The sequence below is a fragment of the Phalangium opilio genome, unplaced genomic scaffold (genome assembly GCF_054372755.1).
Source record: "Phalangium opilio isolate 3A_F unplaced genomic scaffold, DU_Popi_V2 ptg000209l_1, whole genome shotgun sequence".
NCBI lineage: Eukaryota > Metazoa > Arthropoda > Arachnida > Opiliones > Phalangiidae > Phalangium > Phalangium opilio.
In genome coordinates this window covers 16,248,065-16,271,100 of record NW_028324217.1, presented here as the reverse complement: position 1 = coordinate 16,271,100, position 23,036 = coordinate 16,248,065, and the positions used below count along the sequence as shown (strand labels likewise).

The window sequence follows — 23,036 nt, the reverse complement described above, 5'->3', positions numbered from 1 at the left end:
GAACTTTCGGGAGCTTTCGGACCGTGGTCCTTCGTCAGCAGTTAGATATAGTAACGGCTGAGGAAGAACCACGTTCCGAAATCTCCCTAAATTTTAAATTTACTTTAAAATAAAGTAGCAGTTCATTTTATAAATAAGTTTTAAATAACAATTTTCCGCTAACTGTGAACGCGGTTGGGAACACGTTTGGTCCGAAATTCAATCTGCGACGCCCCCCCCCCGAAAACAGAGCCTCTCCGTGATATAGGTAGCTTAAAGAGTTAAAAATGGGTTCCCCCAAATACTCAATAGGCTAAGTTTTCAATACGCTAACCCCATTCCAAATCAAAAAATCACTTACCGAATATTGATAGAAAGTAAATATTTAAAGTTTTGAGAATAACTTCTGTTCATTTGAGTTATTTCATAATTCATTACAGTCATACTTCTCTTAGCTAGGGAAAGTAGGGGCCCCCAAACGACTAGTTCCTAGGTGCCACCGAGGATGTTAATCCGGCACTGAGCACGTCTTCCCCACACCAACCACATCAAGCTATTACGGAAAAGTTATTTACGTGACTTGTTATTTTTGGATTAAAGAAACTACTTTTTTATGAGCGCTTTAATTTTATCATTGAAATTACATAATCGTTGAAATATTTCATCTTATTGTACATTTCTATTTACTTTCGCTGTCTTTGAATTCTTTAACGCATCTCTGAAATTTTATGATAAAATATTAGTAGTTCTTTATTTCAGGAAGTTTACATAATTCATGTCTTAACCCAACGCTAACCTTAATAGCTTCGTTGCCCAGTTTAATGGACTTTTTGGCACTTCCAGATTGTTTTTCAATCTCTTTGTGAATGCAGTTAAAATATTCATTACGTCGGTGTCTTCCGCTCTGGAAAAAAAACCAAGTTTCAGTTTGAGTTTTAAAGTTTATTTAGCCCTCTCTATATGGTAGATGTTTCTGCGTATAGTAGATAGTAGGAAATTCAGAGGTTTATATCATAACACTTTTTAACGCTTCTCAAAAGTATCCCTCGATCCATAGTTCCTTTGTTCTTATTAAGGACATGTTTTAGGCTAGAACTTGTTTCATCAAAAAGGATTACATGTAGTACTATTTGAGACGATGTCCTTCTTTAAAACCAAAACGCGGTCAAATACAACCAATGAAATGAAACAGAGCTTTATAGCTACGCAACCACTAAAAGAATCGAAAGGCATGCCGGAACGTTTTTCACATATTTTCAATCGTGCAAAAATAAAACATAAAGGTTTGGTTACAGTTCTTTAAATGCCAGCATAAGGTAAAAACAAGTATGGTCAAAAAACTAGAAGCTATAGGCTTACAAATAAATACGAAATTTATCGTTTAGGCCTATACTAGAGAATATAGACGCCCGTATACGGACAAGATTGTCCGTATACGGTTGTACTTAGTGTAGCTGGGAGGAGGGGCTCATCCCCCCTTTTAGTTCTTCTCTCTAGGTCGTGCCATGCCTGAGGGGGTGGGGGTTACGTTGAGCTGGTGGGAAGGAGGGGAAGGTGCATAACCATTGTCATGCCCTCTGGGGGGTCGCGGGAGATCTGGTTGATTATTACTATTTGCCAAGTGTGTATCGTGCCTGAGGGGGTGGGTCTGGGCGGAATTGATAACGTCACGTGTCACGTGCTGGTGTTGGCGGGCATTTTGAATTTATTATTAGTGTATTGGTATGACGTCACGTAATTTATTGGTATTGAAGGCATTCAGTGTCCATAGTGGTATTATTTCGATGTATCTTCAGGATATTGTGTACATTTAAGATATAATTTACGGGTAATTCCATAGGTTCAATAGATCCTTTCTACACACACCCTTCCCGTAATGTTGTTCTCTGTAGGATTTTAAGGTATCTCCATGTATGATTATGTTATATTACATGAACTAGATTTAAGTGCGATGAGGAAACATTGCAAAATACATTTACAAATTAAGCTACGACGCGGTTCTAGGTGTACTCATGTTTTGTATTGTTATTATTAGGTGTATCTTTAGGATAATGTGTACATTTGGGGCATGATTTATATAGGTTCAGTAAACCCTTTCTACACCATCCTGTAATGCTATACTGTATATGATTTTGAGGTCTCCATGTGTGCTTATGTTATACTCAGGAACTAGTTTTAATTGACATAAGGTTTTCGTAGTTTATTGAAAACTAAACTACGATGATGTTCTAGGTGTACTCCTTTTGTGTAATGGTTATTAAGTTACTATGTTAAAAAATAGTACATTGTAATATCATAAAAGGGGAATTAAGGCAGTTTTTACACAACTTGGTAGCTGGTAATCAGTTAAAATGAACAAATATTACTATAAAACATCATATAATGTTGATCCTAACTAAAGTATACACGAATATAGCTAGACTGCTTCATATATTTTCTAATTAGCACACATTTTAAGCGACATTTTAATCAAAAAAGAATTACATATACCGTAACACATGATTTCTTACTAACCTTGTCACCAACCTTTCTCTCCAGAGTTCGGAAGTGAAATTACTCTCTATGGTTTACAAAATCCCCTTTTGGCAACCCAGCAGGTGTAGGTTACATGACATTAAGGGGGAGGAGGAGGTCGAACATGGTTCATAACAAAAGAATTTATCCTAATCTGTTTTTATTTATACGCAAGCACGTTCAGACGTGTCTAAAGGTCTTTTTGAGGGGGGGGGCATGGCAATGTCACTTGACTCCTTGCATTGCTATCAATGTAATTTATATTTAGAGTGATTTATGACTCACTACCAACATGTTAAGACATTCCATCTGTTTTTTAGTTATACGTAAACATGTCCAGGCGTGTCTTAATGGCTTTGGGGGGAGGGGGTCGAACCATTTGTATTGAATCAATGGAATTTATATTTAGAGTGATCTATTGCTTTATTAATAGGGGCTGGTGATTCATCCTACGAGGGGGTTTCAAGCATTTAATTGATTACAGGTGTTTGCCCCGAGGGCCTTATTAGGACAAGTCTCAACAAGTTTAAGATGTTTCCGTTGCGTCAACAGAAAGGCAATATATCATTAGACCGAAGCATTGACTATACTATATTTATCAAAATTATCGGCAGCGTAAAACAAAAATTTGTGGAAAACGTAAAAACGGTATTGAAAGAAGCATCATTCACAACGCATTTCGTGTTAAAAGTAAAAAACAATCGAAACGTTTTTGATCAACCACGTTACATTTTTTCGCAACGAAATTGAGCATTTAAAATTCTTAAAAACCCATAGGAATACATGGTAAATTGAATAGACCACCGACACGAAATCAGTCATGCACGTGACAATTGACTGACACGGAACGAGTCATTTGAAAAACATTTCAAATTAATTAAAACGTTTCGACAAATTTTAGCTAAATTTATCAAAATTACTCTATGTTTCACCAAAAACACTTTTGATTTAGCAAAATTTCACCAATTTTTTTCTATTTAAATAAAAATTTAATACCTCTTAACCCCCCCCCCCTCTTCGCAGTAAATAGTATAGCAATGTTTTACTATACAGAGACTAAGCTAATTAAACAAAGTATTTCTTAGGAAACGTCCATCCATTCGAGCACGAGTATTAAAATACCCAAAATATATGTTTACAATGTCGAATCATCTACATAGTTTCACACTAGAATATCACTGCTATTTACACTGTTCTAGGGAAAAACACAGATTTTAACTAACACCTTTAGAAAAAACATAAATCCCTATTTACTAAAACAGAATATAACACCAGCGAAAAGTTCAAAGTACAACACAGAGTGTCATTTAGCTAATGTCAGTGCATGAATCGTGGATCTCTAGCAATAGAAGGAAAAATTGTACGCAACATTTTTCTATAAAAAATGCTTATTTGGGTTTCCTAAATTCCCCAGAGAATTGCATACAAAGTTTGAAAAAGTACTGACTTCAGTTAATCCAACTCACTTTGTTTCTTTAGTTGCCTTAAAATGACGAAACGAGTCATTTGAAAAAGAGTTCACATGACTAAAAACGTTGCGATGATTTTCGCAATATATTTATCAAAATGATTCGATGAAAAGCATATTTTCATTAATTTCAGAATCATTAATTTCAATACATAACGCGATGGTGTTGCAGACTTAAGGAATTTAATTTTCTATACCTCAAAACTAACTTTACTCTTATCGTTGCAATTTATTTATTTATTTATTAAATAAGGCTCGAGGGATAGGGTCGTGAAGCCTGCAGGGCTTGGGTACGACCCCCCTCCATGGCAAAAGAGTCTAGATACAATACGAGAGTATATACAAACGGGGGAATATTACAAACAGAAACGTACAAACGGACTAACAAAAGAGAGAAATCTTACGAAATGGTTAAGTTTAAACATTCAGTTACGTCATTAAAATTATTCCTTACTAGTAAATTTGTATATCATGAAAAATACGGGTTTTTACACCAATAGTTACAAAATTTGACGACTGCTTTGATTAAATTTAAGATGATAACACTAGTATTAGTGGTTAGGGTCGCTCATTCTTGAGATGTTCAGACTTTAGGGTGGTGCTTCCCTCGATTGTTGTCTGATGCTCATAGCTTTTTTTAGATACATTGGAATTTATTGTCCTTTCTTTAATTGGACCACCCACCTGGTTTTATGACATTAAAGGGGGGAGGTCGAACTTGATCCATAACAAAAGGATTTATCCCCATCCGTTTTTATTTATACGTAAGCTCGTTCAGACGTGATGGCTTTTAGGGTCATGGTCGAACCATTTATATTGTTATGAATGGAATTTATTTTTTGATTTATTGTTTTGTTAGTTAATGACTCTTCCTACCACGAAACATTTAATTCAAGGGGTTTGCCCCGCAGTCATTATCCTGACAAGTCTCTACACGTTATGTCTTTGTTGCGCTAACCGAAACCATGAAAATATATGAGTATTTTTCCAGAACTATAGGAGACTAATTTCGTTCTTTTTTTAAAGGAAATAACGCTCTTTTATCATCTTTAACGTAGCAAATAATGTAACAAAGCTATCCTAAATACCCCATTTTACCTTCAATCTGACAGCTACATCAAAAACTTTCAGTGCTTACATCTCAAGTAAACGCTGTATCAATCTAGGATTAATCAAAACATTTGTTAAAAAACAGTACATTTTTAACCTTTTTTATCGCAAACCATACAATATATTGTGATTTTCCCGCTCGATGAAGTCTCTTAAGCCTATCTTAAATACTGGTTGGGGGTTCAACATTGTTAACAAGTTGGGTAGAGTAAAACAGTCCTTGCCAGATATTTACGCCTATACAGAACTTTGACGAGATTAAGAATACTTTGGTAGAAAAATCACGCTCAAATCCTTGTTTTTGTCAGTCATTCTCACAAAGTCTCTGATTTTTTAGTGAGGTTAACAGGTTTATTTAATTAGGGTTTACAAATAAACGTTAGAAGACGAAACGTTGTTGTGTGCCGTTTGTATTAATGAATGATAAGAGAAATCCTTTGACTCTATCGTCCCCCTGATACGAATGCGTTAACATTTTTAAAATTAAGTGCTTCAAAGTCTTAATCCCTCGTTAGACGGACAGTGACGTTTTTCAGACAAAACCATAATTTTATTTTGGAATACTGGAATTATTTGTCCATTTAGGACCAAATTGCTCTAGGTTTAGCTTTCTTTATTTACAAACCTTTCACAATCAACTGTGTCCTTTTTAAAGGTATTACAGTTCCATCACTATACTAGCCCGTAGCGAAAATTATCATTGTACTATGAAATTAACCCAATCAATAGCATTTCGGAGTTATACGCCTTTTGTTATGCCAGTTTTGTATACACATCGGTGGAGAAAGGTCTTTTGTTCTATTCTTGCGAAAGACGTCTAATGTTTGCTATGCGACTTGTTTTGAGAATTTTGATCCGCAGATAAACCTTTTCATAACGAATACTAGCTCAATTGGCGCTGTCTCTACTATAAAACTTTCGAAATTTAGCCTCTTAAGGAATTAAATATGTTATATTTAAATGCCGAGTTGCTACCTGGTTGATTAAAAATATTTTATAGCCTATTCCGTAAACACGTCGGGACGTGTCTTAATGACTTTGTGGGGGGGGGGTCGAACCATTTGTATTGTTACCAATGGAATTTATTTTGTGATTCATTGCTTTACGTAGGCCTACTTCTCGCCTACATAATCATAGTGTTATTCAAGACCGTGAGAAACTATTTGGTAATAGGTTAGCTTAGGGTAGAATTTTTTTAAATCTACTATGGTTTTTACGACCTGTTCGGAACAAAAGATATTTTTAGCAGACATGAAGATATCAAAGGATATTTTCACAATTGAGAATCTCTAGAAACGCTTTACACACCATGTTTTTTATTTATTACCCCCATAAAGTATTGTCCCTTATTTGCGGTGTTTATACCAAAATTCTATTTATAAGCCACTCTTTTCTTGACAATTTATTTTACATAAAGCAAATCCATCGTTATTTTGTTATAAAATGGGTAAACTATTAACAGGCATGGGTCCGAAAATGCATAGTGAGAAAAACATCTGGTGACTGATTAGCAATAAATCAGGCTATTGTTAAACGATTGAGGAATATGGGCGTGTCTATTAAGAAATTTCGTTTGCTTAAGGTGGCATTTTTTTTGAAAAATGTACAATGGTTTTTATAACCTATCAGAGAAATTCGGAACGTTATTATTTAACAGACTTGAAGATAACAAAGGATATTTTCTCATTTGAGAATCTCTATAAACGCTTTACACACCCTGTTTTTTATTTATTACCCCAATAAAATTGTCCCTTATTTGCAGTGTTTATAACAAAATTCTATTTATAGGCCGCTCTTTTGTTGACAATTTATTTGACATAAAGCAAATCCAACGTTCTTTAGTTATAAAATCGGTAAACTATTAACAGGCATGGGTCCGAAATGCATTGTGAGAAAACATCTGGTGACTGATAAGCAATAAATCAGGCTATTGTTAAATTATTGAGGAATGTGGGCGTGTCTATTAAGAAATTTAGTATAAAAGCGGCTGAGGAAATGATCAAAATACACAGTCGATCTTCAAACATCGAAAGTTAAACATGGACCCTGAAACTCTTAGTACAACTTTGAACGAACTGGCTATAAATAGACCTTGGCCGTTACGTTTAATATACGAGTTTTATTTCTACCTATGCGCCTATCTGCGAATAGATCCGGTGTACGGACCTCAGACTCTACCACAACTCGTTGTACAGGCTGACTTAAATGTCATTCAAGCTTGCCTCGACTTACTTGAGTATATGAAAACAGTTGCAAGAGTACCAGAGGACTGTACTACCATAGAAGAATTGGAAAACCTGAGGAATCTAATTCCTAGTCCCTTAAGAAATGAATACACAGATCGCCTAGCGAAACGACAAGAAGAAATTGAGCGGGGTATACGGGAAGAGGAAGCCCAGATCGCCGACTTCAACAACTTGCTATATGACAAAGAGATAGCCGAGTTTCTAGACCGAACGGAGCAAGGACCACACACAGAGGAAACACTATTGAACGATACCTTAGAGAGGGAGAACGGTTCTGAAGAGACGATTTTTGACGATGAAATTGATGTACAATGGGGAGGAGGAGAAACTAACCAGCCCATACCTATTGACAACGTACCTTCTTGCGAGATAATAGGACAAAGTGAGAGATTTTACAAACATTTTAACATGTATGGTCGAGAGGTAGTTCTTAGAGTTACTGAAGATCCCGTCGCTAGTATTTGTACCGTAACCAAATGCCTTCTTAGTAGGTACAGGCCTACAGATTACGTCCAGATTACTTTAAAGAGTGCGGCAAATATTTGTAGGTCCGAACTAGAATTCTCTTTTAGAAGAGCAGATCAAGTCGACCCCAATATTCTTTTTGACCAGCTTAGTGTTATGCTTTATGATGACGAAATGGAAGCATTTTTCCTAGGTCCTGTTAAAATTATTTTTAGCATTGTACGATTGCCAGAGGGCCAAGGGCGCTCTGAAGGCCGAGGTATTAAACCTTTCAATCTATTTTGCAAAGATAGGCGAGGTATTGTACGTATATTCAATTCTGACAACCTGTGTTTAGCCCGATCCCTTTGTGTAGCTGTTTCTCATCGTGACTACATGAACAACAAAAACAACAAAGCGATGAAAACCCATTACGAATCAATATCAAAATATAGATATGAGAACAAAATGCAGAAAGAAGCTGCTTTAGAACTTTGTTATAAGGCAGGCGTAAATGTTAAAGAATGCGGGACTGCCGAAACTTTTCAAAAGCTCAAAATTTATTTAAATAAATATTCGATTTTCGTCTACAAATTCGAAAATAGTGTTCCTATCTTAATTTTAGGTGAAAACGATCCCGATGATACTAGGCCCCGCCTCTATTTACTAAAGGAAAATAACCATTATAACGTTATTACAAAATTAAAACCACTTTTTAATCACGACCGATTCTGTGAAAAGTGCCTTATCCCTTATTGGCGAATACAGTCCCATAAATGTAATGACTTTTGTTTTAGTTGCATGAGACCCACTATCTGTCAAGGCCCCAAGATAGCTTGTGAGTCTTGTTTACGAAAGTTCTTAGGCGCTGATTGCTATCAAAGCCACTTAGCACCTTCCAGCAGTAAAAAGCCGCTATGTGAGCGTCTTTTTCATTGTAAAGACTGTTTAAATATTATTGATTTCTCTCGAAGATCCGAATATCATACGTGTGGTGAGATATTTTGTCAGATCTGTAAGAAATATCAGCCCAGCAATCACTTATGTTATATCCAGGTTATCCAAGATAAACCTCTGCAAGTATCATCCGTTAAAAAGCCTAGACCTAATCAGCCTAACCTTATGTATATTTTCTTTGACGTAGAATGCGTACAAACGAAGATGTGCCAGGAAAAAATAGGAGCGTATGAACACCAGGCTATCCTGTTAGTCAGTATAACCGTGTGTGAGTTTTGTATAGATGAAACATCCCTAAATTTTAACTGTATTATGTGTAGTCAGTTTGGTAAGCGTAAACAACAATTTTCAGGCGGTAATCCTATAGCTTTATTTTTAGATTATTTAATGCAATTGCATGCCGTTAAGAACGTCGTCATACTGTCACATTTTGGCAGCAATTATGATAATCAGTTACTAATTAGAGAAATCATTAATAGGGATGAAAAATTCGTTCCATCTTTGAAAATTAACGGAACTCGAATTTTAGAAATGAAATTGTTTAACTTGTTATTTCTGGATTCTTATAATTTCATTCCTGTAGCCTTAGCAAAGTTTCCCGCTACTTTTGGCATATCAGACGCCGCTAAAGGGTATTTTCCACATTTTTTATTCAATGTAATAGAACATAAATTTGATGTAAATAGGCAGGAGGAAACCAACTATGTTATAGAAAGTAATCTACCCCCCATCGAAGCTTATGGCTGTCAATATTTTACAAGGAAAAATTTAGATGCCTTCTTAAAATGGCATAACTCAGAAGATAGTAAAGGTAAAGGTTTCAACTTCCTGAACGAGCTCAATTATTATTGTGAGAACGACACAATTTTACTATTCCTTGGATGTATAACGTTTCGTACACTACTCTTTAAAGTAACAGGGGTAGATCCATTTAATTGCGGCGCAATTACTCTTCCTGGCGTTTGCTCTTACGTATTTCGCAGGAATTATCTTAAACCCGATACTATAGGCATCATACCCGCTAATTATTATAGACTTAGCGAAAATCAGTCGATAGGGGCTATAGAATGGCTAGAGTGGACCTCGCACAAACGAAATATATCTATCAAATCATCCTTTAGAGGTAAAGAAACCAGAATACAAAAACTCAAAGTAGACGGATTTTGTGAAATCAACAAGGAAATATTCGAGTACTGGGGGTGTTTCTATCATGGGTGTAAAATACACTTTCCCTTAAACAGAAACAAGGCTTTGCACGGAGACCCTGCACAGACTCTGAATTCCAGATATATTAGAAGCATGATCATGTTAACCAAATTAGAATCCCTTAGTTATACAGTGAATGTCAAATGGGAGTGTGAATGGCAGCAAGAAAAATTAAATAAGCCTGAAATAATAGAGTTTTTAAAATGTAATGACATTAAGCCTAAAGTAGTAAAAAGATTAGACCCCCGTGATGCTTTCTTCGGAGGAAGATGTTGCGCAACAAAACTATATCATAAAACAACAGGATCGGAGCGTATTCACTACGTGGATTTCACAAGTCTATACCCATTCATTAATAAAACCACCAAGATACCTATAGGACATCCTGAAATCATATTAGACGATTTTCCTGACATATTTTCGTTTGATGGTCTTCTCAAGTGTGACGTATTACCGACACAAAACCTGATTCATCCAGTTTTACCTGCTCGTATTAACGGGAAATTAACATTTCCACTATGTTACACCTGCTGCAAAACCCAATTTCAAGGTGATTGCGACCATACTACAGAACAAAGAGAATTGCGAGGCACATGGGTAGTCGACGAGTTACGTCATGCAGTAGAGAATGGCTACAAAATCACGCGAATGTACGAGGCTTGGTCATACAAAGTGACGCAATACGATCCCAAAACAAAACAGGGAGGACTGTTTAAAGATTACGTTAATACCTTTTTAGAGTATAAAGCCCAAGCTAGTGGCTTCCCTGCAGATTGCCAGACTCAAGAAGACAAAGAGGAATATATCAAGAACTTCAAAGACGAAGAGGGTGTAGAACTCGATATCACGAAAGTAGAGAAAAATGAAGGTCTCAGATGCCTTAGCAAACTTATGCTTAACTCTTTTTGGGGTAAATTCGGCCAGAAAACAAGACACATCTCTACCGAATTGATCAAAGATGCCCACAAATTATACGCACTAATATTAAATCCAGACTTGGAGGTTAAAAGTTTATTAACAATTAACGAAAGCACAGTACTTGTAAAATACGAACACATCCTAGAAAACGAGCTGGTGCACAAACACACAAACGTAGTTATCGCTTGTTACACAACATCTATGGCGCGATTACATTTGTTAAAGCATCTTGAAAAGGTCGGTGACCTTTGTTTTTACTATGACACTGACAGTTTAGTGTACCTCTCGCCAGACGGCGCTCATTTGCTACCCACAGGCGATTATTTGGGGCAACTTAAAAATGAATTAGAACCTTATGGGCAAGACGCTTATATTTGTGAATGGGGGAGTGCTGGACCAAAGAACTATTCTATGGACATTCTAGATCCTAAAACAGGCGCTAAAACTAACATTATCAAAGTTAAAGGATTTTATTTAAACGCCTCTACAGAAAATTATATAAATTTCGAAACAATGAAGAAACTACTGGGAGTAAACAATGAAGGTGAACCTCTAATGAACTCGGTTCAAGTCCCTATTGGCCCACAAATCAGACGTCTACAAGATCACACTCTGATCACGATCAACCAGACCAAAACATATCAGGTCGTAGTGGATAAAGTTCGAATAATATCTGACTATAAAACTACCCCATACGGTTATATTAACTAGAATCTTTGACATTTTCGACATCAGTTACTTGTATATATTTTAGATACCCAGTATCAGTATTTTAATTAGTATTTCAAGTATTATTTATAGTAATATTAACGTATTTCAACTATCAACATGTAACAATATTTTAACGAATACGCAGCTTTTTGGTAATATTTTTGCATTTAATAAGCTGTTTTTAATTAATATATACTAGCACTTCGGTATAAAAATTAGTATTGAATTTATACTGTTTTGTATAAGTGTAATTTTTATTTTTTGATGATAATTATAGTAACGTTTTTTAGTAATATTTCGATATTTTTATCCGTAATCGTATATCAGTATTTTAGCGTGTATAGAAAAATATATTTTTTCGTCTATCCTGTGAACATTTTAGTTTAATAATTAGCCTAATATTTGTACTAAAATCGTACAATAACCATTGTAGCTTTTAAATCATATTAAAAGTAGTATTGCTATATTTTCTATGAAGGTACACGGGTATATATGTACTTAATAATCTCGCATGCAGTAATATTGCTATACTTTCGATGATGGCATATGCTTATGCAACTATATGTGATTCATCATCCTGTACTACGATTTTTTTTGAAGTAGTATTAATTTTGCATTTTAGTGAATTTGTTTGATATTTAAAACCATTGTAATTCGTATTTTCTAATGATATTTTTTAGTAACGATTGGGCGTTTTAACTGTATATCAATATTTTAGCGCGTAGTAAAAATATATATTTTTCAGTCAATCCTATGACGATTTTTAATTTAATAACTAGTATTGTGCTTATTTACCATGTATTCTATGCAACCCGTATTTTCTGATGTTTTTTAGTAATATTTCGCATTTTAACTCAAGTAATTGTACTTATTCTCCAAATTCGTATTAAAACTAATGTGAATCAAATTTTATTTCTGATGTTTTAGCAGTACTGTTTCATTTTAACTTCTAATCAACTACCCAACTGTGCAAAAACTGCCGTAATACCACGTTTATGATACTAAAGTGTACTATGGTTTTAACGTAGTAACCTGATAACCAATACACAAAACAGGAGAACACCTAGAACCGCATCATATTGTTAGTTAAACCTTTTTTCAATGTAAACCTTATGTCAATTAAAACTAGTTCTTGAGTATAACATAAGCCTACATGGAGACCTCAAAATCATATACAGTATAGCATTACAGGATGGTGTAGAAAGGGTTTACTGAACCTATATAAATCATATCCTAAATGTACACAATATCCTAAAGATACACCTAATAATAACAATACAAAACATGAGTACACCTAGAACCGCGTCGTAGCTTAATTTGTAAATGTATTTTGCAATGTTTCCTCATCGCACTTAAATCTAGTTCATGTAATATAACATAATCATACATGGAGATACCTTAATAATAATAGCATTACGGGAAGGGTGTGTGTGGAAAGGATCTATTGAACCTATGGAATTACCCGTAAATTATATCTTAAATGTACACAATATCCTAAAGATACATCGAAATAATACCACTATGGACACTGAATGCCTTCAATACCAATAAATTACGTGACGCCATACCAATACACTAATAATAAATTCAAAATGCCCGCCAACACCAGCACGTGACACGTGACGTTATCAATTCCTCCCAGACCCACCCCCTCAGGCACGATACACACTTGGCAAATAGTAATAATCAACCAGATCTCCCGCGACCCCCCAGAGGGCATGACAATGGTTATGCACCTTCCCCTCATTCCCACCAGCTCAACGTAACCCCCACCCCCTCAGGCATGGCACGACCTAGAGAGAAGAACTAAAAGGGGGGATGAGCCCCTCCTCCCAGCTACACTAAGTACAACCGTATACGGACAATCTTGTCCGTATACGGGCGTCTATATTCTCTTATACTTCGCATCTCAACAGTTGTAATTCAATGAGGACACGTCTTAATTACTATGAAATGTGTGAAAACGAAATAAGATAACTTGTGCCTAAAATCAAATTTTAAAATTAAACCCCCTAACTAAATTCTTTGACCTTCATATGTGAATTATACTAGTCGCCATAAAACAATACATTCGATAACATTCTTATAAATGCGGCATAGATTCCTCTACGTTGCAATGTAAAATTTTTTACACTACAATGTCTAAATTAGGTTTAGAACACGGATTTAACGTCATCACGGACTGAAAATTTACGATACATTCAGTCATAAATTTTCATACCAAAAGAGACCATTTTTTACATCTCAGATAAGTTCCTGATTAAGGTTTCCCACTGTTCTGTTCAAATCTATTTTGGACTAAAACTGAAACTGAACTGAAATTATCAGTTCGGTTCAGCCAGGAAACCGAACCGATGAGCTTAGTTTACAGATATGACTGAACTGAACCGAAAACCCCTTCTGAGATTATCAAGAAGAAAAATACGATGTCAGTGGCCCAAAATACCCAGATTCTAACTATTGACCGCTAACCTTTTCTACTACTTCTAAGTATTTTGGAATCGTGAAGTGCCATACCTTAAGAGGACTCATGTTTATTTCACAAACTACTAATTAATAACATTTTTACAATTTTAACTTTAACTAATTAACGAATTATGATACCCTTTTTAGTTACAAATTTTTGGTATTCTTTTAGCCTGTGTGCAGAGGGTCCCAGCTAATCACGGGACTTAAATTAATAGCTTATTTCTATGCATAATTAAATAAACGCGACATTAATGATGAAATATACACGACACAAATAATTTAACTCTGATCAGTTTGGAGATGTGCAAACTGAAACTGAACTGAAGCAATCAAATCAGTTTAGTCCCTAAACTGAAGTTGACAAATAACTGAATTGAACCGAAAACTGAACTGTGTGGGCCCTGATAGATTTAGGCCAAATGCCTTCTCTTGATGTAGCTTTTAACAGAGGTTTACAAGTTATCTTTCATCAAGAAAGATTTGAAGACTTGAATTTCCTTTTCTATTTAACTTAGAACGGAAGAAGAGTTTTAACTAGAGCTCGGAATTTTCTATCCATTATCCAAAAATTGGTGGATAACCGATTATTTATAAATAAAGTTGTGGATATAATACGATTTAATATATAAGTTCCGTGGATAATTTTCGAGTATGGATAAAGTTAAAATAAGGTGGATAATGGAAAGATAATGTCAAGCTCTAGATTTAACTATCATATTCTAGAAAACCGTTGTTACATATTTGCTTATAATTTAACATTTTTCATAATTTTTTCTCATGCGATGAATAGCATGAAACATTTACTTTCTTTACGATCAAATCCAAAGATTTTTCATAAATACGGCAATAGAAAATAACTTACTATTTTATTCTGGTCTCGTGCTTGAGCTTCAGCACAAGCAGTAAGAAACAAAGACAAATCTCGATACTTGCGTTCGGCGTGATTTTGACATCTTGCAAGGGTAGCTTTAACCTGAAATGACGGATTTCGTTTATATCCCATACAATTTTTTTAATACTGCGATTTGCGACTTTTCAACCAAATCGAATAGAAAGTCTCATTTTCGAAATCCAAGTTCATTACTTGTTGAAACAAATATTACACGTTTTCCAAAAGATCTATTTCGAGTACTTGTTTCTTCAAAATCGAATACTCGAAAACCCGATTACTCGGTATTACCAGACGAGTATTAGTTTCATAACGGTTAATCCTTTTCCTAATACACCTAGCGGTACTTAAAAAAAATTAATGCGCAAAAATTCCATTTCTCGGTTTCATTAGACGAATATTTGTTTCATAACGATTAATCGTTCTCTTAGAAACGTATCAGTCTAAAAATATTGCAGTTCCCGCATAGATTGGAGTTTTTCCTTCTTCGCGGGTTTTCACGCCTAGACTGCTAATGGCGTGAGAGATAAAAAAACCCTGCGAACTGCGCAATTGCTTTGAAATTCCAAAAAAAAAAACCGCTTGATAAATGTCATGTGACAATAGTCCCACCCATTTTCAATCGAATACTCGTTTTCGATTCGAATTGAACACATTTTAAACTATTACTCGGTTTAGGAAAGTGTATTTAAATCGGTGACGTCTATTTGAATTTTTTTTTTAGATAATCGTTTTGTAACTCGAATACTCGATTTCCTCAAAATGGAAAATTCGATTCGTAGATTCAAATTAAACGAATACTATTCGAAAACTCGAGTATTCACAAAGCCCTATGTTTTTAACAACTGTTTTAAAAATCAAGGAAAAACAAGTTGGGAAACCAAAATAAACCTCTCCGAGACGAGACGAGACGAGGACTATTACCCAATTAAGAGGTTTTTACCTCTCAGAGTGACGATGACGTCATGTAGAGGTATTACATTGGATGTGTGTGTGAGGGTGTGCGTGTCTGTCTGTCATGTTGTTCGCAGTTGGCGAATCGGAGCAAATGTGTTCGCAATTTCCAGACCACCTTCGCAAGTCACAGAAATTCACCACGGTTATAGGTCTTATCGGCCAAGTTACCATTCTTTGATGCATGTTCTCTTTTTTGAGAAATGTTAACAAACATGCGATATAACAAAGAATATTTTTAGGAGTAACAAGAGGGTAGTGTTTACAGGCCAATCGAGTTGTCAAAGTAACTCTTAGTAAAGGCCCGTTTTCAATCAAGCTTTTCTAGTTGCTTTTTTAGGAGCTTCGTTTCAACAGCAAATCGCGATTTACCTGACAAAAACGTGATTTAAATGTTGAAGCAAAAGCGAAACTCTTCACCCGTTTTCAAATTCTTTTCTCTCGCCTCTCCACGCTCGTCAGGACCCGGGTTTATATCAGTTGCCCACTGTTCAATCTTTAGGCCAGTTAAAATATACTCATAAATATTCTTAAAACACTTCATAAATATTCTTAAAACACTTCATAAATATTCTTAAAACACTTCATAAATATTCTTAAAACACTTCATAAATATTCTTAAAACACTTCATAAATATTCTTAAAACACTTCATAAATATTCTTAAAACACTTCATAAATATTCTTAAAACACTTCATAAATATTCTTAAAACACTTCATAAATATTCTTAAAACACTTCATAAATATTCTTAAAACACTTCATAAATATTCTTAAAACACTCATAAATATCCTTAAAATAGTTAAAAACACCATTAAAATGCTTATAAATAACAATTAACACTCGATATTGTTTTTGAAAATTAGTCCTATTCTCACTTTAAAACACGCGGTGCAAAGAAAATTGGTCGAGAGAAATAACGTACCCACGTGACTACCAGGCAGAGCGCTTTTTCGGATAAAAAATTTAAAGCAAATATCTACCCGAGGTAGATACCAGCTTTTCGATTATTTCACGCGAATCTGATTCAGAATCGCCCAAAAAAGCGCTTTTGAAAACGGGTTCCGATTTCGCTTTAGCGTATTACTTCAGTTTTTGAAGTAAAAGCTTATTGAAAAGCTTGGTTGAAAACGGGCCTTTAGTCTTGAATAATTCATTATTAAAAATTTCATCAATATATAGCGAGAGTTGCATATTAATAAAATTAAGTAGGGAGATAGCCCTAGTCTCGACTCGGAGAGGTTTATTTTGGTTTCAATCTTATTCTTTAATAATTAAATAAATATTATTGGTAATAATTATTTTAATCGTCAGTAGCTTACCTTGATTTAAGTTAAATCGTTTTAATAAACGTTATTCCTAAAATCATTTTCAACATAGCTATTGTTAACTGACTTCTAGCCAACACCTTTTTTCTCAATTTTTGTAAATTTAGGGTATTCTATAAGGCGATTTATTCAAAGTAAGTGCCCTGGAATTGGTAGCCTATAGACGTTTCTCGTAACCCTAGCCGATCGCCGCGCATCTTAACCGTAACGATTGTAATGGAGCAGAAGTCAATACTGCTTTCTCTGAACTGCGAACACGTTTGCTACGTTTTGCTAACTGCGAACGCGGTGACCGACACCCACTCAGACACGTCTATGTGATATCTTGCGCTGACGTCATCGTCATTCGGAGAGGTAAAAATATTTCAAACCCTATTTAATGTTGTATTGAAGCTTCTCCATGAACTCATAACTCATTCCAAAAGTTATCAAACTTCCTTTGTTCTTTCACTTTCATTAATGGCTTTTTCACATTCCCCTTCCCCACCCCTCAATTCACCGCTGTGTGTGACCCCTCTGTATCGGGCTGTTTAGTGAGAGCAAACTCAGACGTCATATTATAAAAATAGTTCAGTGTATGAAAACGGCTGGCTAGTTAGGTAGCGTTTGTTCCACAGTCGGAAACAAAAACTGTTTAATTAAAGTTTTGAAAATTAGAAACGCGACTACGTAGTGTAATTTTAATAAGGTTAGCAAAATGGTAACCAAAGATAAAGCGATAATGTGTAATATCATTGATATTTTTGCTAAATAGAAAGAGTTATGCATAAGCCTTTGAAGAAATAGTTCCTTGTAAAAATCTTTCTGAGTTGAAATAACGAAAGGACGCTTGGTACTCCAAAGACACGATGTAGCTTCCTACAATAACTTAACTTCCATAAGTTCCATTGCATTTATTCAAATCATAACGTATATCCTAAACTTATTGTCTTAAGCCTCTTCTTAAACCTGCAACCCTAAAAACTTCCAAGACCTATCTCGATTGAAAAATAGGACCTAATTCATCGATGTTCAAACCCCCTCGACGCGGCCAATGCATCTTATTATTTATCCAGCTTTTCATTACTTCGGTTCATTTACTTCTAACACTATCCACATCAAAGGATAGAGAAGCACTTCTTAGAAAAGCGTTTCCTGGTGGCGGATTTTACAAAAACTGAAACCATGGGAACTTGACACTTCTACTTCGCTATAACCGCCACTCATTCAAGTAAATATGCCATAAAAGTGGTCAGAAGAGGGGTCTGAAATTGCATATATTCTAAAAGAAGTAAACCAAAATTGTGGGCAGATGATGAAAGTGCGCCATAACTGCCAAGTCTTTATTGCCTACTGTGATCTGTATATCTACCCGTGGCCCTACCCGACTAAGAAACGAAATTCCAGGAGATCAAGCTTTTATTATATTCCCCTTTGGAGGAGAAACATTTAAAACAAGAGGGCGAGCAAATCTATTGAATTTCGTTTTGGATAATCTTATACTATATAAGCAAGAACGAACTCAGGGTACCATAAGAACGTGGAATGGTAACATTTTCCCCTGGTACCATGAAGTCATACTTCTTTCGAAAACCGTTACCGCCTTCGTTCTAGGCAACGCCTTAAAATCCGATTTTAGCGCCATAGGTGGATTATAAATAAATTAAAGTGGCTAATATCACATTCAGCTTCTCTGGCCTCAAGCCTTGGCGTTATACGCCAAAGTTTGAGAAATCCGTTGTACTGATTTTGCCCCAGAAAAATATGGCTCTCTAGTCTCTAATAGAAAAATCTAGATTCTTTATAACTTCATTATGGTCCACTCTTTTTAAATATACCAGTTAATCATTAACGATTTTAACAGTTTGGTTCTTGACACCGACACCAACACTCCTAGACCTAGGAGACTCCATTTTCCATATTCCCAAAAATATAGTTCCCTCCCTCATATTAAAAGTATGACTTCATGGAGCCAGCATTGCCTTGTTTCAACGTTCTTATGGTATCGTGAATTCGTTCTTGCTATAAGCCCCTACCTTAAACCATGAGCCAGTTAACCAATACTAATGTATTAAAGGGCTATGCGTCCTTGTATTACTTACATCGTATCCTAATGAATTTGCAATTTTTGATCTACAGGCCATGAAGACCTCGTTGTTGTTCTTCCCGCTATACTCTTAAAACATTTTTCAAATAATCTTGCGTTAATGAGCGTATATAGATCGACAATAAATGAAAGTATTTTTACCACAGTTAAGTAATTTGGTCTTAATGTACAACTTAATATCATGTCGTTTATTACATTGGCATCTTTGAAGAACTGTTACTATAATCAATAGTAATACAAAGAGTCCGCTATATTTAGCGGACATTCTGAAACCAAGCGATTAAACAAATGGAAAACTCTCGTCAAAAATCTTTTTATAACTTTTGTTGCAAATGCAATTAATAAAAAATAATCAGCATTACTAATTATTTGTTTGTGTCCAATTACTGGAGAAAATCACAACAGAGATAATACTCAAGCTTCATTTCCACAAGATCAAAAACACGCCGTAAAATATTATTCTTCGACTATGAAGGAACATTGCTTTCGCCATTGAGAATCTCTGTTTGATTTTCCAGCGGATACGGCGTAATAGTTTCAGATACACCGATAGTAACTGATGACTATGTTTAAACCTACTATTTCACAAAGATCTTTTTAAATTAAAGTTTATGTCATATGATTGCTTACTGAGTTCAAGTCGCCCTGAAATTCAGTCATGTAGGAGTCATCAGAGTCCTGCACGGGCCGGGCTCAAGCCCGGTCCGGCCCGAGGCCCGGCCCGATCGGGTCGGGACGAGCCGGGCTTTCCACTTTTGAAAATTGTATCGGGTCGGGCCGGGTCGGGCTTTTAAAATTTTGGAAATTAACGGGCCGGGCCGGGTCGGGCTTTTAAAATTTTGGAAATTAACGGGCCGGGCCGGGCCGGGCTTTTGTTGATTATCATTTAATCCAAAGTTCAAATGAAAGATAATTTAAATGAGTATAAGCTTCTAAGAACAAATGTAGCGAACAATTATCAAAAGAAATGAAAAATACAAGACGCTAAAGCAAATATGAATTCAAATCATTGATTTTATGTAAAAAAATATAAAAATTACAACTGAAATACGTGTAACGGGCCGGGCCGGGCCTGTTCAATTCGTGCAATGTGTCGGGCCGGGCCGGGCTTGGTTAATGCATGTAACGGGCCGGGCCGGACCGGGCCGAAAAACCAACTATGTACTCGGGCTCGGGCCGGGTTTCGGGCTTATTCAAAATGCTAAAACCGGGCCGGGCTTGGGTCGGGCCTGAAAAACTCGGCCCGTGCAGGTCTCTGGGAGTCATTTTTTTTCTCCCAACGGTCACTATAGTGCGCGTTACAGTAAGGCCTTATGCACCTGGGAGAGTTCGGTGCCAAGCGAGGTGAGGGCCACGCAAGTTAAGAGGACTGCGGTGGCATGACCAGTAGTTGTGATCTAAAGGTAAGAATCCTTTAGCTGTCGACTCCTGGAAAAGGAACTAAATCTCTTCGCCGGGATTGACATCACGTCTAGATTTTTTGGCCGAGTGAAAACCCAGCTTTAAATTCTTACAAGCGTGGTGTTTTGATATATGAAAGTAAACACATCACAATCAAAAAATTAAATATCAGTTATATTGAAATAACAGAGGCAGTCACGTGTAGCGTTAAGCTTTGTCCACATTAAAGTTGCGCTCGAGTGTTCGCACCTTCGTCTATTCGAATATTCGCATGCAACAGATAACGAAAAACATTTGTACTACTGTTCAGGTATCACGCAAATACTTTGCTTTTCCTATTCTGAGAGGCAATGAAATTTGAGAAATCATGGCACCATCAACGTATTTAACTTTCGGCTCAGTCTGAACGGTAAATAATTCTTCAGAGAGTACATGTACATGAAAATACACTTATTTTAGTCGTATTTATCGTGGCTTAGGAGTAGGGTTACATTAATCTTCCATTCAGTTTAAATATATTCACGTCTACGTTAATACTGCGTAAATATAGAAAAGTTAAATTAGAACGTAAACACCCTATTTAGAACATTAATATCAAAATATTTTCTAGGTAAGGCGAAATGAAACAGAGCTTTATAACTACGCAACTAGTAAAAGAATCGAAATTCCGGGACAAATTTTCATTTCATATCTTACAAAAAGAAAATACGTAGGTTTTGTAAGAGTTCTATACATGCTAGCACAAGGTAAAAACAAGCAGGGAGTATGAACCAAGGGTTAGAAGCTGTAGGCGTACAAAGAAATATGATATTTCGTCGTTTCCCTTGTACTTTGCATCTCAACGCTTCTTTAAACATGAACGAAATAGTGAACAATCCAGGACATACCTTTAATGCAAAAACCCGTCCACTATATGTAACAAGCGACTACTAGTTCCCCCTGTTGAGACAAATTCGCGCCAGAAGAACTACATCATTTTAGGGACAAAATTAAAGGTCACGTGAGAGGGTGGCTATCTAAAGCGGCATACACGAAATAGAGAATGCGGTTTATGTAAACAAGGAAAAATGAGGTAAGTTGTAAATACCGGCTATCACTGATACAGTTTGGAAACACACAGTGATTATCCTTAACCATTTTACTTAAATAATAATAATAATTGTAATAATTTGAAGAAAATTGAACCGGAGATAACGTTTTACGACATTAGATTTGAAAATTTCAAATATTATTCTTTATTTCTTCACTTGCAGATGGCGTTAGCAAAACCGGAAATTACAGCTTAATTTGTCCCCAATTTATTTTTCTCTCTCAAACTTCCGTCCCCTCCGCCTATCTTTCTACCCCCTTCTTGTTATAACTAGTGGATATCTCGGTTTTTACGTGCAAAGGTACGGCTGTTAAGTACTGGATTGTTCACTATTTCGTTCATGCTTTAAATAAGCTCTAAGTTAATCGCACTTTAGCTTTCGTTGCTCATTTTCCAATACTATGAAAAATTAACCGTCTCTACCGGAAATGATAAAGTCCAACGACTAGGACTGTTCACGAGCCGAGCTGAGCGAGCTTTTTGAAAGCTCGGCTCGGCTCGAGTCAAAAAAACGGCGCTCGTCTCGACTCGAGCCGAGCTGGGTCTTGGCTCGGCTCTAGCTCGGCTCGGCTCGAAAATGATCGAGCCGAGCCGAGCTGGCTCGATTAATATATACATGTTTAAAAATTTGCTACTACCAACGTCAACCTTGAGAACGACTATAAATGCCATCCCATGTTTAGGAATGTAGTGGTTCAGTAAAACCCGCTCGGTAAAAAATGCTCAATGTTAGAGACGAGAGATTTTTCCCACGCTTTATTTCATGTAAAATTACAACGGAACACTATATAAGGAAAGCACTATATCAGTAACTCAGCTCGCGAGCCGGCTCGCGAGTCGTAGTGGCTCGATGCCCGTCGGCTCGGCTCGGCTCGGCTCGACCATAAAAAAGCTCGCTCGTTAATTAATCGAGCCGCAAAAGTGGCGGCTCGGCTCGGCTCGAACTCGGCTCGCTCGTCACGAGCCCGAGCTGGCTCGAGCTCGTGAACAGTCCTACCAACGACTTATGATTTGTATATTATTGGGGACAACTCTTAATTACTATAGTTTAGACTACATATACAACCTTTGTTATTCGTCCTATATAAATAATGTCCATTTGAATGGAAGGAATATAGTTTTGTAAAGAAAAGAATACAATTACTGTAGAAATAGCATTATTGGAATTTAATTTTCAGTCTCGGGCCATTATTTCGTCTGTCAAGAGTTCAAGAGTCAAGCTCTACGTCACCGGATGGTTTTTTTTTTCTGACATCGATTAATAAG

General features: G+C 36.0%; 2 protein-coding genes across 2 annotated transcripts; one reads left to right on the top strand and one right to left on the bottom strand.

The window, feature by feature from the left end:
• Nucleotides 1–589: 589 nt before the first annotated feature.
• On the bottom strand, nt 590–19,652 carry LOC149620863 (uncharacterized). The gene is made up of 5 exons (XM_089855817.1): nt 19,421–19,652; nt 19,275–19,348; nt 14,885–14,995; nt 776–883; nt 590–697 (listed from the first exon to the last, which is right to left on the bottom strand). Exons 1-5 carry the CDS (start codon nt 19,542–19,544, stop codon nt 659–661), a joined length of 456 nt encoding a protein of 151 aa, XP_089711943.1. The 5' UTR covers nt 19,545–19,652; the 3' UTR covers nt 590–658.
• LOC149620864 (uncharacterized) lies at nt 7,111–8,951 on the top strand. The gene is made up of 3 exons (XM_089855820.1): nt 7,111–7,699; nt 8,736–8,841; nt 8,906–8,951. Exons 1-3 carry the CDS (start codon nt 7,111–7,113, stop codon nt 8,949–8,951), a joined length of 741 nt encoding a protein of 246 aa, XP_089711946.1.
• Nucleotides 19,653–23,036: the final 3,384 nt, after the last annotated feature.